General features: G+C 37.4%; 1 protein-coding gene across 1 annotated transcript in view; it reads right to left on the bottom strand.

The window, feature by feature from the left end:
• The window catches only part of FAM241A (family with sequence similarity 241 member A), a 35,592-nt gene extending 15,559 nt beyond the window's left edge, over positions 1-20,033 (bottom strand). Inside the window, exon 1 of the mRNA XM_068542317.1 lies at positions 19,746-20,033. Within this exon, the coding sequence (XP_068398418.1) occupies positions 19,746-19,901 (156 nt within the window). The 5' untranslated portion in view covers positions 19,902-20,033. The remainder of the gene's footprint in view (positions 1-19,745) is intronic.
• Between the last annotated feature and the right edge of the window lie 212 nt (positions 20,034-20,245).

Below are 20,245 nucleotides of genomic sequence, written 5' to 3'. Positions count from 1 at the left end.
CTCTTGGTCGTGGCTTGCTTCTCTTGGTGTGGAATCTCTACCCTATAGTGAGTTGGGACGGGTAATTCGGCCTCAGTGTTCTCAGCTTGCTGTGCCTAGGGTGGGGGTTGCTTGTGGGGAGGGAGACTTGGTCCTTTCAGCCATGCCTGCCTGGAATAGACTTCCTGTAACATGGAGCTGAGGGGGAAGGGAGGAAAGGGATGAGAAGGCCTACCCTTGCAGGTGAAACTGTAGGCCTAGACTGGGAGGTAGAGGGAGAGGGGAACTTCAGCTTCTTGGCTACACATGCTGGGGTTGCAGCTTCTATAACACAGCACTGTGATGGGGAGGTAATGGGTTAGGTTGTGGCTCAAATGCCACAAATACTCACTGTTCTTACCTAGATTTTGTAGATTTTCTTGAATGAATGTTCCTTCATTTGCTGTATGCTCTTAGGGTGATTCCCAAAGATTTTAGATGATATTTTATTTTTAAATAATTTTCACCAGTTAAATTGTTGTTTTGCTGGGATAAAATCTACTGAGTTCCTTACTTCATTGTTCTGGAAGTCCTGCCATGTTGTTTCTGGACATTAATTACTTCTGATGGTGTACTGAAGGATAATTCCTGTAAGGATGAACCAGGGGATCCTGGGTAGTACTCAGCTAGTTTTCTGGAATCATCCATAGGACCTTAAGCACTTTGAAGAGTGTTTATTTTATTTTTTTTTAAACAAAGTGAAATTTGAGGGGTTTTTTGGCTGCACTGGGTCTTCGTTGCTGTGCATGGGCTTTTCTCTAGTTGCGGCGAGCGGGGGCTACTCTTGTTGTGGAGCACAGGCTCTAGGCGTGCAGGCTTCAGTAGTGTGGGCAGCTAAAATATTTGCTAGACTCGCTAAGCAAAGAAGGAAAACTGCCTCTTTAATGGTTGGTATGAGAGGAAATGAGAAAGGAGGAAAAGAAACCCATTGTTTTTTATTTATTTAAGCTTTAAATATAAGTAAATATTTAAAGATTTTTTTTAAAAAAAGGGTTAGTAGAAGAACCATATGATTAAATGGAACTTCAAAAGTTGAACTTCAGCTGGTAATTAACTCATTTTTTAAAAATTAAGTCTAAGGAAAGTTAACTGGAAATTCAAGTCTCAGAATAGTCCTGATTTTCCCTTTAGTTGCATCTAATACATTAAATTTTACACCCAAGTCTGTATTTTAAAATAATTTTTAGCATAGTAAAATACTTTTTATCAGTATTTATAACCCTCTGGAAAAGTTTCTAAGAGTTGCAGAAATGTCAGAAGTAAATCAAGAATGCTTTGTGAGCATTAAAATCATCTCCTCCTTCCTAACTCCCCATATTAAATCTCTGGCAGCCCAGAAAGAAAAAAATAAACAAAGAAATAAATATACTAATACATATAAGAACAAATAAAACTATCTTAAGCTATCATATATATTCAGTAAAACATTTAAAATTATTTTACTGTAAAAACACTTATGCTTTGTAGAACCAATTCAATTCAACAAAATTTTCCTGACACCTAAAATGTGTTAGATAAATAAGACTATATCCTTAACTTCAAGAAGCTAACAATTTAATAAAAAGGTTAACATTTATATAAAAATAAGTATATTTACATGAAATTTCTAAAAATCTTATATTTGTATTTGTATGGAAATATGTATGGAAATATGTTAATATAAATGTTTCAGACATTATATGAAATTTCTAAAAATCTTATATTTGTATTTGTATGGAAATATGTATGGAAATATGTTAATATAAATGTTTCAGACATTAAAAAAAAAAGTATATTTTAAGGCAAAAATATGATGTGTTTAAGAGCTGCAAAATGCTTGGCATTTAGTTCAGAAAGGGTCAGTATAGTCAAAAAATTAAATCAGGAGAGCTGGCAAAAAAAGTTAATGCAATGCTTTCAAATATTTAGATGATGTTTTAAAAAATGATATGGCATGTTTAAATGCTTTTGTCTTATTATATAACAGAATAGTGGTTTATAGCACTAATGTACTGCAAATTGATTCTGTGGTTAAAACATCTTTACTTCAGCATTTAGTTACCTGCAAAGACTCATTTTTTGCTTTTTATTCCTCTTCATCGCAAAGGCTGGCTCTTTGTGGAGATGCTCTGATATATAAGCCTTAAATACAATAAATAATGTTTAAATGAAGTTTTTAATGAATTTTACAATGTATTTATTAATTTTAAAAGCCCTAATACTTATTGAATATCTATTATGTGTTGGATAGTGTCTTAAGTACTTTGACCTTCAAAACATAAAGAAAACTGAAGAAGAAGGATTATGTAATTTAGTCAAGATCACCTAATAACTGGTGGAGTGAAGACACATATTCAGGCATTCTGCCCTAAAACCCATGTTCTAAAACCCTATACTATACGCTTTCTTATAAATATAAAATCACTCTGTAATCACTCACATTCTATTTATTTTATTTATTTATTTTAAAAAATATTTATTTATTTATTATTTGGTTGCGCTGGGTCTTAGTTGCAGCAGGCGGGCTCCTTAGCTGGGGCTTGCAGGCTCCTTAGTTGCGGCATGCATGTGGAATCTAGTTCCCTGGCCAAGGATCGAACCCGGGGCCCCTGCATTGGGAGCACGGAGTCCTAACCACTGCGCCACCAGGGAAGTCCCTCCTTCTATTTATTTTAATATATCAGTTTCTAACAGCAGTTCAAACAGTTACACTTGTCTTGATTAATTTATATTCAGTAAAAATAATGTCATTTAAAAATGGTTTTGTGATGGTTACATTTGACTCACTGTACAATATAGCAACTGGTCTTAATTGTGATACAGCTTGACCGGATTTAAAATTTTTCTTTCTTTAAAACTAAAAACCAAACCAACATCGAATTCTTAATTCCACCACATCTCCCCAGAAGAAAAGCAACATAAACTGGCATAAAGACTAAGCACATAGAACACTATTGAAGTAGATTTTTGGTTTCATTTTTCTAACTACATCCAGTTAAGAGAGAAACATACATTTTATTTGGACATAAACTTTTCTTTCCCTTTGAAATTTTCTTGCCTTCGTAGTATGAACAATGGACTTCTAACATAGTAGAATGTGCTCCAATGATCATAGAAAGGCTGCCTTTATAAATAACGTAATTTTTGATTGAATGTAATTATGGAGAGACAAAAATGAAGGATGAAGGACAACAATAGAAACAAGCTGGGAGTCAGTTTCAGAGGGATTTTAGACTGAAAGTCTTCCCCTCCGAAATACTGTAATTTTGTTTCTCTCAATCCACCTCACCATTCCACTGGACCTCTCAAAAGAAAGACCTGTTTTGAGAAAGATCTTGTTGCTTTCTTTTAAAAGGGCAGGAGTCTTACATTTGCAAAACATCAAGAGACAGTATCATACTGTGATAAACAAATATGTGAAAATAGATATTAAGAAAGAAGTAGTTATAAAATTTAAAAGCCTCTGGATTTGTTATCGATTTAGCCCTTTATTTTCTCCTTGCAGTTTAGAACCCACAGTCTACCATTTCAACCACGAGCTCATAGCCACATATTCTCCCGTACTTTCTGACTTTCAGCAGCCTCCAATTTCCCTGCTGCTTCTTCTAGGCTGCTAAGTGTTGTTGTTGGTAAAAATTGTGCTCAGATGCCTCGTTATAAAATCATGTTGTCTCAGTGTTCTTGGTACTACTTCTATACTCTTAAGTGGAGAGAGTCACCTCTTGGTAACTCTCCATCCAATTCCAAATATTTATTGTTCCAAATCTTTCCCACTCTATCATCTCCTTCTTAGAGGTGTTGCTGTTTGTTTTTAAGGTTAACCAAGATTCATAATCCCAAATTCTCGCATCCATACATCTAAGTACAAAAATGGATTTTATACTGTAACATACTTTCATTCCTAAAGCAAAAGAAGCAAAACAGAGATCCTGATTGAAACTGGAACATTTGTGCATTAGGCAAGTCACACTTCCTTTTAAGACAAAACCAAGAAAGGCAAAGATATTACAAAATCAAAGACACTTGTCAGAATCTGAGGCATTAAGTAGGTGAGGACTGATTCTTAAAAGCACTGGGTCTGTCACTGCTGTTCCAGTTGCTTGACCGTATCTATTGAAAGAATCATCAACATTTGTGACTTTGTGAATGCCCTCTTTTAAAATTAAATTTTATCATAGGAGTTTTAAGTTTGCAAAGGAAGTATATAGCTTTATGAAAGTTTGAAAATTCTACTTGCTTATGCTATTAAATATCTTTTCCATATTATATTTGAAGAGTTAAAGATAAATATGGCTGGTATGTCTAATAGAACTAGGCAAAAATATGATCCATCCTTGTTAGAATTAAGTTGCCTTTAAAGTTAGCTTTTTATAATTAATTTCTTACTAAGATCCATAATGGGATTTTGTCTCAAAGAAAATTTAACAGTACTTATGAGTGGGACAATTTTTAAGAAAGCTATGAAAATGCCACTCACGTAACAATGTTTGGGAGTTGTTTATTGTGTTCTGTACAATAACAGCTTCTTGTTTTATATACTGCACTTTTTGTCCAATCCAGTGACTTGGCTGATATTTTTCTTTGTGTTCTGAAATAACCACTGCAGTGCACTTCTTATGAAATGAAATGCCTGTTGAGTTATCAATCAACCATTTGGACTAAGTGGGGAAAAATTTTAATTGCTTCTCATTATTTATGACATTAAAGAATCTGTAGGAATCTAGTTTTGTAAATAAAAGTATGTGGATTTATAAAATTTCTTATGGAAGAAATTCTTTGAAAAACAGTATATCTATATAAAGCCACCTTATTTTATAATGGAATATATTAGTTATTTAAATTTTGGGTGAATAGTGATATAGTGAAAATGACAAGTTTTCTGCCTACTGTAATGAAGTCTGTAGTCATGTTGTGAAGTTATGATCCTCTCGTCTCAGCATGTTTTACACCTGCATTTTATGCAAGATGTGTTGTGCCCTACTTGTGGCAAGCCTGCACAGACCTGACTGATTTGCCAGGCTGACAGCTGCTTACTTTCAGGAAACCGCACTCTGGTTCTTAGTGTGTGTCACGTCCTCCCTGAGTATCAATAATCTTTGATTACTAAACTCCAACTCTGATAATCACAGCCCTTGACTCACAGAATAGTCTGCTTGCAAAATAAATCCTTTAGGCAATTTAGTTCAATTCAATAAATAATAATAGGATGCCTACCATGAACAAGGCAAGTGCTGTGAGGTACAGAAAGCAAATAACCTATACTCCTTGCCATTAAGCTGCTTAATATATAAGGAAAGATATGTACTCAAATTGCCATATTCAAATCCCCTAACAATTAAAATGACCCATACTTTTATAAAAGATTCATAGTTTCCTTCTGATCTTTCTCAGCTCAGGCAATTTTTCAGATTCCTAGACTTGTATGCTCAATTGCATGTTCAGCATTTCCCAGATGTCTTAGAGGACCTCAAACTCAACATGCCCTGTATCAAACTCATAATGATCTGCCTTAAAATTGGTCTTCCTCCACGCGTCCCCTACCTCAGGGAATGGCACAACCCAGAAGTACAAGGAAGCCTGCTAGTCATTCTAGATGTCTTTACCGCCTTTGTCTTGCTTGGTCGACTTTTGCAGGCTCATCTCCCTCTGAGTCTGTGTTGGAACTTCTCAGGGACTTACCTATAGGCCTTCTTCTCTTCTTACTCTACAGTCTCTCTTCATGGAGCTTTCATGTACTCTAATGATTTTATTAATTCTTACATAGTTTATATGCTGAAGACTCTCACTTTTTAAATCACACCCTGGCCAAGAGAAAATTATTAGTGAAATATTTTTAATTTCTTCAGGAAAAAAATTCCTGTAGTTTTGATTCTCCCCCCACCATTTTTTAATTTTTATAAATTTATTTATTTTATTTATTTTTATTTTTGGCTGCGTTGGGTTTTCGTTGCTGTGCGCGGGCTTTCTCTGGTTGCGGCGAGTGGGGGCTACTCTTCATTGCGGTGGCTTCTCTTACTGCGGAACACCGGTTCTAGGTGCGCGAGCTTCAGTAGTTGTGGCTTGCAGGCCCCAGTGGTTGTGGCTTGCGGGCTCTAGAGCGCAGGCTCAGTAGTTGTGGTGCACGGGCTTCGTTGCTCCGCGGCATGTGGGATCTTCCAAGGCCAGGGCTCGAACCTGTGTCCCCTGCATTGGCAGGCGGATTCTTAACCACTGTGCCACCAGGGAAGCCCTCCCCCCACCATTTTTTAAATGGAATCCTCTCCGCATTTCATTTGCTTACTAGTCATTTGTTCAATAAACTTATTAAACACACATACTCCAAGCATTGGCTCCTCACAAAAATACCATTAAGGTGGGTATTATTAGACTCTAGAGGTCAAGTGACTTCCCCAGAATCAGACAACCAGCCAGAATTTGAGCACAGGAGTCTTCTGACTATAAATTCTGAGCTCTTTCCAATAAACTGCACTGCAGACCTCTAAATCCCTTAGTACAAAGGAACTAAACCAGGTATTAAGAAGAAAGCAAAATATTTAAACAAATTCATTATAAGGTGTGATTATATAATACTCCTTAAGAAATATACTTTTTAAAAGATGAAGTTTTTAGTTAATTTACTTAAGTCCATAATTAATTTGGTTTTTCCTCTCATCTTTCCACAAGGGATTTGAATTTGCTTATAGTAGGAATAAATGAATAAAATAGTAATAAAATATAGAAAACTGGAAGGGGGGATGGATGAGAAAGAATTGAGAGTCTAGACTGGGGAAAGATATGTTACCATGATTACTAAGACTGAGCCTCAGATTTGGCTCTACCCTCCATGGAGTCAAATCAAAAGGAGGGGGCAAACCAGTAATTCTCACTTCCTTAAGACTCTGCTTATATTTGCCTTAGTGAGCCCTTACATGATCATCTTATTTAAAATAGCACCCCTACCCCATACACATACTCCCCATACACCTTCCCTACTTTATTTTTTTTTTTCCATAGCATTTATAACCCACTGATGTACTTGTTTATTTATTCATAGTCTCTCCCTACTACAATGAAAGATTAATGAGAGGAGAGATCTGGCCTGTTTCTGTTTGTTTCTTTGTGTCCCGGTGCCTACAGCACTGCCCAGGTAATAGTAGGAGCTCAAAAATGTTTTGAATGAATGAATTAAAAGCTACCAAGAGGGGCTTCCCTGGTGGCGCAGTGGTTGAGAATCCGCCTGCCAATGCAGGGGATACGGGTTCGAGCCCTGGTCTGGGAAGATCCCACATGCCGCGGAGCAACTAGGCCCGTGAGCCACAACTACTGAGCCTGCGCATCTAGAGCCTGTGCTTCACAACAAGAGAGGCCGCGATAGTGAGAGGCCCGCACACCGCGATGAAGAGTGGCCCCCGCTTGCCACAACTAGAGAAAGCCCTCGCACAGAAACGAAGACCCAACACAGCCAAAAAAAAAAAAAAAAAAAGCTACCAAGAAAATAAGGAACAAATAACAAATAATAACAAATAATGAATACAAATAATAAATACAGAAAACCATCCATAATACAATGTGTTATCAGTTGTTAAAGCAATTGATGTTCTATATGACACAAATGGATAAGGAAAATATCTTTAGTATATGGCCGGTTTGTTAGCACAACTTAAGTCTTAAATTAGTAGCCTAACATAGGGTGCTCAAAGACTGATTTCCAAATACTTAGTCATTTAAACTCCAAAGGGAAAATACTATCATCCAGAAATGGCACAATCATTATACCATTTTTATGATATTACTGTTAAATAAACTTTACATACTGAATAATAAAGAAAGAAGTTTAGTATTTAATTTTTTCTTCATATATTTATTCTCAAGTGTTTTACACTGAGTATTTTTATTGATATCAAAAATGGTTATAGCTAACTGGTTAATTCTCTATGAAGAAATCACTTCATTCTTGCCCTCCTTTAAATTTAAAAGCTTAAACCAAATGTGCTTCTAAACTCCCATGAAACTCCTTAGTAGACAAAGTTGTCTGTGAAACCAATAACCATTCAACATGTGAAGAAAGTATGCTAGGATGCTAGGAACAAGCAGTTGGGATTTGTGTGCTGAATAAAAACTAGACATGGATATGGAATCCTTGGAGCAGCCATCTTGTTCCTATCAAAATTTGTTTTTAGTAGTTATCTGACTATCAGGTTAATTTTAGTTATAACTCAACAGAAAGAACTTCAAATATAAATCAATCCTTGCTTTTCACATGCATACAAATCATACATTTCCACATGTACATTGAATGTATGTATACATGTATGTATACATGTACTACCATGGAAGAAGACTAGAATAGAATTAATCTTTTCTAGCAGCATGAGACATTGTAAAGGGAGAGATAAAGTACCCTCATTATCCACAAATTAATCTACTCTGTGTAGCAAATTTTAGAAATTACTTTTTTTCTTTATTACTATAAGAAAATTAAGAATAAGCAAAAAAAAAATTATGGGTGTCTCCATGGAAAATTGCATTGTTTAGAATACTACTGTTTGGTCTTTATGGCTTTTGAGATATTTTACAAGTCTGTAAATTACAGATAACCAATAGCAATGCAAAATAATTCATATCTATAGACAAGCAAACAAATTCTGCTCCAGTAGAGGTTCAATTGTCTTTCCTCCCTGCCTATGGAAAAAGCCAGTCTCGTGGCCATTTGTAAATTCATTTCAACATACCGTTTCTCCACATACATTTCTGACTGATTTCTCCTTTGAAGCAGGTGTAACATTTGCCTGGTTCCCTCTTTAATGACGAGTTAAACTCCTTAACATGTGTTCATTTTATATTTAATGAGCACTATAATTTTACCTCTTTTTGAAAATTATCCTTTAACATTTTGCCATTATTGAAATGGCTGATCTGAATTTAAATCTATGTTAGCTTTGGGTTTCATTTACTGTCTTTCCTATGTTTAGTTCAAGAAAAATTAAAAACAAAATTGCAAGGTTTTACCAATTACATAAGTTAATGCCAGTTAGTATTCCAAGATTCTGTTTGTCAGCCTTTCACCTTCTTGATATCGTGGTAGTTTTTAAATACATCACATCAAGGAACACAATCCTTGCCTAAATTCTTACAAATGTTTTACAGGGACCTTTAGCTCAATGCACAAACTAACACCACTCGTTTCTTTTCTGTTGAGTCTGACAATAGAGTATGTTCCTGTTACACACAAAGTCCTCTCTCTCTTCAAAACTAAATTTTGTTATGAAAGCTTCCCCTGGGAAACCACATTGCTTCAGCAAAAACATCAGTTGAGTTTTTACCAGCAGTGTCATTTTAGACTGAAATTTTTATAGACTCTGTACTACCTCAGAGATGCCAAAACAATCGTCTGAAGCATTTTGCCTTATGCAGTCTCTGCTCTCATAGGGATGATGTTTTAGTGTGAGCCTGTGAAGGAGAGAGTGGGAAGTGGCAGAGAATAAACATGTTAGCAAACAAATAAATAAAATACTGTCAAATAGTGTGAGAGCTATGAGGAAAATAAAAGAGTAATGGAAGAGAGGAAGAGGGGATAGACTGGAGGTTCTTTCTATATATCAGAGCTGAGCTGAGATCTCAGAAAGGTTATAGTTAAGCCGATGATATGATCTGCCAAGGGAAGATTTGGGGAAAAGAATCTAGGCAGAGGCCTTGAGATAGAATTGAGCTGGCTGGGCTAGTGCAGTGATCTTGATTGTGATCCACAATAAGATAAATATTTTATTTCCTGACCCAGTACATATAAATTTCTACGAAATGACATTCATACCATGTGTGATGCATTCTAACAATTTCTGTCCTATCCTATCCTGTTCACAATCCACTGAATTGATTTCATGGACCAACACTAGCTTGGTTGTTAAGAACTCAGGCTTCAAGCATGGGTTTGAATCTTAACTCAGCAACTTACTAGCTGTGATACTTTCAATATGTTACTTAACATCCCTGTGCTGCAGTTTTTACACCTTTAGAGTGAGGGGCAACAGCAGTCTCTACCCATGAGGTTTGAAACCAGATTTCCCTCCAGAAAGACTGAATCAATTTTACTTCTAACTTTAGTGTATTCTTATTTCATACACTGTTTCTTTAAACCCACACCATTCATCTTTTTAATCTTTATCAACTTGATAGGTGAAACATTATTCCTAATAGTTTTAATTTGAATTTCTTTTATTTCTAGTGAGGCTGGACATGTTTTCCTCCTCATTGGATACTAAATGTAGTTGCAGTTTTTATTTCCTACAAAATGTACAAAAATAATGTGTTAAATATAAAATTTTACTAGGTATTGTATTTATAACTTCTTTGTCATTTTTTAATTAAATGCAAGGTTATAACATTTATTTACACTTATCTTCCACTAAACTACATATAACCAATAAAGGAAAAAGCTTTTGGGGGGATGGATACAAATCAATGAGAACATCAGCTAGTTCTTGAATAAGTCTTTGAAATGATTATAAATGGAGAAATACTAAAATTTGTATTCATTTTCATTTTAACCAATAGAATTCAATATTTTAAATCATAGTTACAAACGTAGACAAATGAAACCACCTTCAGGCATACCTACCAAAAATATTAAAAGTTGCCTATTGTAGTAGAAGAGAATGGTTCTACAATGAAAAAATAAATTAAATTAATTAAAATTTAATGATGTGCATGAACTAATGATAGATAATAATAGGCCATGAAGTGCAGAATATGATTAATTCAAGCTGCAAATTAAAAATTTCTACATTTTGTACTTTCTCTAAAATCTTTTTTTTTTTTAAAGAAATGAAGTTTCTGGTGACATTATTGAGTACCTTGTATGCTGGCTGCTACCACAGGTGCAATCGCTTGTTTATTTAAAGTAGCTAAAACCAAACATTTTTCCTTAAAAATGACTTTCCTTCTCAATTCTCAATTTGTGACAGTGACAATAGCTTCTGTTATATTTTATTACCTCTGAAAACCATGGAATAAGGAATTCTGAATTCAATCAAACTGATGAAATTTGCCAGCCATGGGAAATCAAACTTAAATTCCCTGCCTCTGTAGATGGTCTGCATACATCCCAGTAAAATTTTGATCAAGAGGATAAAAGACAAATTAATTGGATTAATTGGAAGAGGGAATAAAAAAAATTTCACAGATGTTAGAAAAAATTATATCAAATGGAATATAGTAAAAACCACAAGTGGAAATTTAATTTTCTTAACACTGTTAAAAAAAATTTAGGTATTAAGTATTAAGAGATATTAGATATTAAGTATTAATAGATATTGTTTAGATATTAAGTATTAATAATTAGTTTATCCTTCATTTCCCGTAAATTTCAAAATATTTGCACCATGCTTTCTCTTTGATCAGAAATCTGATAAGATCAAGTTGTTGCTATAAGAAAACAGCAACAGCAAATAAAGCCAACCCTTTCCTCTTCCTTAGCCAAGATAAGGCGCAGCTGACAATGATGTTAAATGGAAAAAAAAAAACCCAAAACACTGGATACGGGAAAAATTAGATCAGCAGATAGAAAGTAACTTCTGCTTTAAGTTAATTAGAAATGCAGTTTCTCTGCTCGGATGAAACTACTCTTTGATTATCTTATTAATTGCCTTACACATACACACACGCACATGAACACAGCACACACTTAATGAACCAAAACATGACTAGTGGAGACGCTTAAGGTTCTTTGAAGATATGTGGCTGTTACTGCAAGACAAGACTATGACTCCAGAGAAGACGGCGACGGGAGCCAAAGCTAGTGTGGCTGGGGCTTAAAGAAGGCCTGGGAAAGATACAGTCTCTACTTAGGTCTCTTAGGGCAAGGTTAAAGTCATGGTACTACTTTAAGTTTTACCCTTTAACCTTGCTTTACCACTTCTCTTGAATAGTAAATTGAGAATAACTTGTACAGAGGAGGGTGGGTATTTTTCTCATCAAGATCAATGATCCACAACAGAAAAAAAAAATCAACTGGCGATCTATACAAAAAGCAACATATTAATAATTTAGTTGGTGGTTTAATTTTTTTTAAAGAAATATGAAACACATCTGATTTTTAGATTAGGAAATCTTAATATTTTGTTCAATAAATAATATTTATTCTATAAATCTGAAAATTACATGTACTAAAAATACAGTTCTATGATGTGGTTAGTTAAGAAGAAAAAGGGAACCAGAAAAAAAGATGGGAGAGAAGATCAGGGCAAAATAGGGAGCTAATATTCACCTACTATATGCTAGGTATTTCATACACAGAATGTTACTGAACCCTCATAAGAACTTTAAGTGGATAGCATTATACCCATTACAATGAGGAAACTGAGTCTCTGAGGGATTAAGTTATTAGGATGACAAGGCTCAAACTTAGAACTGTCATTACCCAAAACCTTTTTCATTGCTCCATAATGCTCAGCTTCTACAGAAGGAGGAGGCAGTGGGGTGGAGAAGACGTATGGAAAAAAAGAGAAAGTGGCTGAGATGGGAGGTGGGGAAGAGTAACAGACAATGGGAGAATGAGACAGTAGGGAGAGATGAAAAAACGATGGGTAGTAGGACAGAGGGGCAGAAAAAGAATATGAGAGTATATGGCTGTTAGCATAAGTGATGCCATCCTGGGCCCGTACAGTTCCTCTTGTCCTTCCGCTGATCCCACCCGGGACAGTACTGTGAGGTAAATCACATCTCTGTTGTCAAGGGCTTTGTAGCTAATAGATATTGCTTAATAATCATTGGGACCAGGTTGGCCTCTTGGCTCTGTAATCCTCAAACAGTGATGAAAACCTTTGCTGACTTATTCCCTGTGTCCGCAACAGGGGTCCCCAACCCCCGGTCCGAGGCCTGTTAGGAACCGGGCCGCACAGCAGGAGGTGAGCCGTGGGTGAGCGGTGAAGCTTCATCGGCCGCTCCCCATCGCTCGCATTACCGCCTGAACCATCCCCCCCAACCTCCGCAGAAAAACTGTCTTCCATGAAACCGGTCCCTGGTGCCAAAACAGTTGGGGACTGCTGGTCCATAATACTAGTTACCCCTTTATAAATATTGACTTAGGAATGCATTTCCTGTTTCAAAGCACATACCCCTATACCCTATGTTAAGTATAAAATTGTCTCAGTGGCCCCTTGGCAGTGTGGAGTGCAGCTGCAAACGCTTACAGAGCATCCGCCTGATCCCACCCTGTGAGCAAGTTACCCTGTAATATACCGATCCATGGATTATATGGAGCTGCCTGCCTTGTGTTTCAGTCTCAAGATAACTTCTCAGTTTGGTGGACACTTTTTGTTCCCTCTGTTCTCCAACAAAGAGGGAAAGCAAAATAGAGAAAGTTGCATATAAGGAGTTGCTGGAAGAAGAGATGCAAGAAAAGATCCGTAGGGAGACTACCTGTTTGGAATGTAGGTGTCAAAAAAATAAACAATTATTACCTATCCATTGGAATATCTATCAACAGAGTAATTATTCTTGACAACTCAAATCAGTGTAATCCTAATACATTTTGAGCAGAGTTTCTCAACGTCAGCACTAGTGACATTTTGGGTCAGGCAATGCTTTGCTGTAGGTGACTGTTCTGCACATTATAGGATGTTTAGCAGTAACCCTGGACTCTTCCTATTAGATGCCAACGGTACTGTACCCCCTTAGTCTTAACATTCAAAAATGTCTCCAGACACTGCCAAATGTCCCCCGTGAGCAAAACTGCCCCCAGTTAAGAACCACTGATTTAGAAGTTCCATTCTTGAAATAATGATAAAAAATGGACAAAAGATATCTACCATATACAAAATTATTCCCTGAGTTAGTGACTAGATGCCCATTGGAAAAAAATTAGATTAAGTTTAGGGCTGAGTTCATCTAAACTCAAAGCACTTGCTACAGTATTGCTTGCAAACTGCTTTTCAAAGATGTGAAAGGAAGTGGGTATAAACAAATATCTATTTTTGAACTACACAATCTAAGGGGGAGCAGCAGATTTATCAGACTGTCCTCCCATCATAGGTGAGGGAGGGCTCTTTGCATTTCTGAAACAAAAACAAAGCCGGCTTTGGAGTTTGGAGACCTGGGTTCTGGTGTGCTCTAGTACTAGTTAATTGTTAAGACCTAGGGCAAATCACTTGGCCTGGAGAAGCAAGGCTTGTTGGCTTCTTACACTTCACCAAGAGTTCTAATATACCCTTCTAGGGAAATAGTAAAATAACTTCCTTGTGTATATATATCTATTACTGATACTATGTCGAAGGGCAAGTTTGTTGAATACTGTGGATTGGTTTGCTTATTATTCCCTTGCCACTCAAAGTGTGGTCCATGGGCAAAGCATCAGCATCACTTTAGGAGCCTGTCAGAGATGCAAAATCTTGGGCCTCACCCCAGAACAACAAAATCACAACCTGCATTTAACAAGAGATGATTTGTCTACACATTAAAACTGAGGAGCACTGTTCTATTCCACCTTCCTCCTAGGGTGGCTTTCTAACTGCAGAGTCTGGAAAACTTAAAAATAACATTTCTCAGATATCTTTTCACTTAGGTTCTAGTTGAAAATTAGGTCCAAAAGCTAACCCTTACACGCTTATTATATGCTAAGTACTGCTCTAACACTTTACATATATTACATACATATGTATAACAGTTCTATGGGGTTGATACAACTATTATTCCCTTTATACAGATGAAGAAACTGAAGGCCAAAGAGGTTAATTAACTTGCCCAAAGTTACAGTTAGTAAGTGGCAGAGTTAGGATACAAACCTAGGTATTCTGGATCTAGAATATGTACTGCTAATCATATCTTTGATGATAGACCAAAAAGGAGGTATAAGGCTTCCCTCTGGTACCATTTTTTTTTTTTTTTACAGATGATCTCATGGAACATTCCTTGATAAATGCCATTATACAGGTTCCTTCATTTATTTACTTAAATATCTATAAGCCAGCATTTATCTGAAAGTTACAGCATTGCAAAAGGCAAGAAATAGAAATGAAGCATTACCATCTGAAAGGAAGCAAAATCAACCTTATCTATAGAGTGGATGATTATATACCTAGAAGATGCAAAAGAATCAAGTCTAAGAGATACTAGTATATATTAGTATTAGAATTAACAAAAGAATTCAGAAAGGTAGCTAGTTTAAAACTAACTAAATAAAAACCGATAGCTAGAAACCAGCAGCAAAAACATGATGTGGAAAAAGAAATCCCTTTCACAATGCCAACAGAAATGTAAAAGCTTAATATAGACTTCAGTATTTATAACTACTATAAAGGATTGCAAAGCCAGGGAGAAAGTGGATTATTCAATGATTAGGCTAAAAAAAAAAAGATCAGCTCCATACCTCACACAATACATAAAGTCATTCTAAAGAGATTAAATATATAGAGTAAAAAATAAAATAAAACTATAAACACACACATAAGAAAAAATTGGTGGATACTTTAAGTGTAGGATTAGAAAGAATGTTCTAAACAAATATAATAGATATATGTATGTATGTGTGGGGGGTGTGTGTGTGCATGTATGAGGGTGTGAGATGTGTGTGTATGAAATTAACAAAAAAATTCCTTTGGCTAATAAAAATTTAAAGCATTTCTAAGTCAAAAACATCATAAACAAAATTATAAAGTAAACAGCAAGCAGGGAAAATAATTATAATCAATGTGAAATATGAGTTTAATATCTTATAATAATGCCAAAAGAAAAAATGGTCAAAGAACACAATTAAAAAGAAATACAAATGCTCAACAAATACATGAATGGTTTAGTAAACCTCTCCAGCAGTATCTTACGACAATAAGATAATTTTTGCCTATTAAGTTGGCAAAGATTAATCTATAAATTATACTGTTTGTTGCTGGAATGGATGGTTTCCAGTTGGTACTCTTACATACTAATGCCAGAAGAGTACAATGGTGCAAGCTTTTCTGAATGCAGTTTTTTAGGATGTTTCAAGAGGATTCAAAGAGTTTGACTTATTGACCTAGTTCTTCCAGTTCTAGGAATTTATTCCAAGGTGGAACAGTGAGAAAAAGGTAGAACTTTATAAGCAAAGATTTTCATTACAGCATTATCTATAAAAGAAAGTTTGAAGCAACTTAAATATGTAGTATTAGGGGAATGATTATTAGGCAGCCCTAAAAATAATTTTTACAAAGAATTTTTGATAACATGGGAAAATGACACAACATGCTAAGTAGATAAAAACAAGATACCAAATCCAAATATTACATTAAAACATGTTTAAAAATATGTGTGTATATATGCATATACACACATACAGAGAGATATATGAATGTAGTAACATCAAATGTTTCATATTTTATAGCACAATATTACTCAGTGAGATTTCAAATGCTTTTGTTTTCTTTAGATTGTTTTATAGTTCTACATTTTCCGAAGTACACATTACTTTTATAATCATAAAGAAAGACCTTAAAGCTAAAAATAATGATTCTAAAGTCAATCCAAGGATGGTGGGACCTTTCTATCCCACCTAAGGCAGGGCCATCTTAGGTTATTCAGGTTGTAAAATGCCACATACATACATAAATGTAATAAAAGGACTGGAGATATTTAACCTTCCAGGTATGCAGCAGGGCAGAGACTCTCTTACCTAAAGGGACCTGGCATTCACAGTCATGAACATACTTGGATCATCTCCCATGCACACAATTACCAACACACATGTAGGACAGCTGTGTCCTGTCCCTTCAGTTCCTTGGGCGTTTTGCCTCTCTCCCTGGCTTATCTTTCTTAGAGGCCAAACTGCTACTTCAGACTTGACAGTTCCTTCATCTAGGGAACCTGGTCCAGTCTTTCAAGTCCTCCTTTCCTAGGATAGAGGCTGCCTTGTCAATCATGTACCTGGAAAGGTTTAGGCCAGAAAGACAGAGGAACCTTAGTTTTCTCTCAGATGGAGTAGTACTTAAGGATAAATAGTAAAAAAAAAAAAAAAAAAAAAAAAATGCTTATAATATCTTAGTTATTAAGAAAACACCTATATAAATACTGGTATTTTGGTATTACATGAAATAAATACCATTTTGATCTGGTATCATAATAACAATGAGCCAAAGGTATGTTTTGTAAAGTCAAAGCTGATGCAAGAGGCTTCCAGGTAGAGGGAAGGGCATGAGTCTTTCAGACAGGAATAGAAAGAAAAATCAGTGAAGGTAAGGATGTATGTAGAGGAGACTTTAGGCTGGGGAATAGCCAAAGGAAGAAAGCTCCTTCAACAAATGATCAGGTAAGGGCAAACTGTGAAGGAACTAGAAATAGAAAGGGATTTAATACAGCAAATTAGGGGCTGACAAAAATCTTTGAAAGAGCTGGAGAAGCAAAAGTCAGGTGCCTTCCGGAGCTGTTGCATTCAAGAGCACACCACCTGTAACCCTGATCCAGATATAAAGGAGCCTCTGCTATTACTGCTGCCGCTGCCACTACTACCAATTCTCTCTTAACATCCATGACGCTACTCAGATTCTGGAACCTTAAGTGAGTGTGCTAAGCAGAAAGGACAGCAGGGAGATGGCCTCTGTCTCATTTCCAGCTAATTAGTTTTGGTTCTGTTTCTGTTTCTATCATTGTTTCTATGGAAAAGTTCACTTTAAGTTCTAAACAACAAGTTTACAAACCAAGTTTTCAAAAATACTCCGTTTGTAATTTGAAGTCCATGTGTCCTTAAAACAACAAAACAAACACACACCATCTGCCTAAAGAAAAACAAAATAAAACAAATCTTTAGACTATGTTTTATAGTTGTTAACTTCATTTACCTCTCCCTCAAATATCTTTATATCTCTGCCATCATTGCAAGGCAGTGCATACAAATTTTAAATTTCATTTTCAGGACTTGACAAAAAAGCTACACTTATTACCAAGAAATGATTTATCACAAAGGCTTGCTTTTTACACCAGTGAGTTGGGTTGTATCAATTTTTTGTTTATTTTTGACTTCTTTATAAGAAGTTCTTCTTTGGTTCTGATATAGGAGGAAACGCATATCTCAGGTGTAATTTTCAAGTATTGTGTATGTGGACTTAGAGTACATAAATAAATCATGTGATAAAAATAAATGATAACATTTTCAAAGGAGTACAGGAAAATAAATTTACATGACATGCAATGAAAGAAGCAGGTATGCAAAGTATATCTGTTTTCTAGGCTATATGTTTCATTCTTTTTTCGTTTCATCCCTTTTTGTTGTACCATAAGCAATTTTGTTAAGACCAGAGCTACTGATGATGAAAAATCCACGGAAGCTTAAATGATTTTACATGCTCCCTTAAAACCACTTGAAAATTGCTTTGGGACCTTCAGCTCAAATACATCCGCCCCCCTCCACTCCCCCCCAGGGAGTTCCTGTTGCTGTTTTCTTCACTTTTCCAGTTGAACAACTAAAGTAAGAGGAAACAGTCCTTTAGCTACTGAGTCATGGTACAGTTAATGGGGGAAAACTACCAGGAAAGCAGTCAGGAAGATCTCCTAGCTACCAATTATTTGCTTCAGTCACCATCTCTTACATTGTCAAAAGAATGAAAAATTACACTTCCACATGGGGAGCAAACCTAATGCTAAGGCATATTTTGTGCGTGCCACAGAATTATTTCTGTTTTCTAAACAATGCTGAGACACTAGAACTTATACTTTATCTATTAATGCATTTAGTGATGATGTTGGAGTTTGTGAAATGTGACAAAAAGAACAGATGCAGAAGGATAATGAGAGGAGACAGGTATCAACTGATCTCAACAGTATACACTGTAATAAAGGCAAATAATCATTTTAATTCTTGGTCTTTAATGTGATTCTGAAGGCTAGCTTATCTCGGGTATTTTCGAAGGTCTAATTACTGTATTTGCTGGTGAAAATTCATCCCACATATAATTCAATTTCTTTTATTAAACTTCTTGCATAATCTTGAAGATAAATGATGTGTTATAATGCCTATTATCACATACTTAACTTAGTGAAAGCAAATTCTTTCAAAAGAGTTTCAAAAACTACCCAACTTCTCTTTTCCCTTATTATGGCTGGACTCATACTTTTTTCCCCTTTGGTACCAACTGAAAGCAATTTTCTTGCTTTTTCAGTTTTTTTTCTTTCTGCCTTAGGCATTATTTTTTTAACTGAATTATTACTCACCTTTTTCAGTTTTTAAATGAAGTTTAGATCCCCTTTGGGTTCATGTGAAAAACTTGCTCTCGGAGAGTCCCTGTCAAGACACCTATTGTAATACTCGCTCCTACACGTCTTCAGGTACTGATTGCATGTCTAGAGAAATACACCCACACCTTACAGAGGCGCTAGGTGTGAGTTCAGAAATGACAAGATGGAAGTCGTGAGGGGAGCCGCTGGCCCCTGAAACACAGCACCGGGGTATTAACTCGAAGTTGAAGAATGTTTACATGTAAGGCTTTTAGATAAGTGACCATTATGGAGAGCACTTCCACAGACCCCCGGGCTCCGGCCTGAGAAGCCTCTGCCCGACGGGTGGGTAAGGGCGGCGCTGACCCCGCCAGGCACGAGACTCCGGGCCGGCACTTGGCAGCGCACACACGGGACCCCGCGGCCCGGCCCCGAGGGCTCCGTCCAACCGCTCTCCGGGGCCGCTTCCCAGAACGCCGCAGCGACCAGCGCCCCACGCCGAGCACAGCCCGGGCGCCGCCCGCCCGCCGGGCCACTTCCCTCCGCCGTCGCGTGGGGCTCAGGAAACCGGCCGGACCGCGCCGCCCCTCCTGGCTCACCTGCTCTTGCTCCTCCTGCGGCCGCCGGTCGCGCCGCCGCGGGCTCGCCCCGGGCTCCGGCTCGGTCCCCGTCGCCGCCCGCTCCGCCAGCGCGTCCCCGTCCTCGTCGCGCTCTCCGCCGCCGCCGCCGCCAAGCAGCTCTCCGGCCGAGCACATCCCGCCGCCAACTCCCGCTGCCCGGGACGGCCGCCGGAGGGGCCAAGCCGCGAAGCCGGAGGCAGCGATCGCCGCCCGAGGGCCGCCCTGGGAATCGGCCGCGCTCGCTGCTGACAGGAGCCTACGGAGCGCGCCCCGGCGGTCTGGGAGCCACAAGTACCAGCCCGGCCCGGCCCCTCCTGTCACCGGCTCGCCCCGCCCCCGGCCGCCGGGGCGGAGCCCACCCGGGGGAGGGAGGGGCCAGGGCAGAGGCGGGGCCAACGGGGCGCGCGCGCGCGTGTGTGTGTTCGCGCGCACGCGTTTGTGAGAGACGATGAGTGTGTGTGAGACTATGTACATTACAG

Source organism: Eschrichtius robustus, chromosome 4 (assembly GCF_028021215.1).
Source record: "Eschrichtius robustus isolate mEscRob2 chromosome 4, mEscRob2.pri, whole genome shotgun sequence".
NCBI lineage: Eukaryota > Metazoa > Chordata > Mammalia > Artiodactyla > Eschrichtiidae > Eschrichtius > Eschrichtius robustus.
The sequence above is the reverse complement of the archived record's forward strand: the minus strand, read 5'-3'. Positions and strand labels throughout refer to the sequence as shown.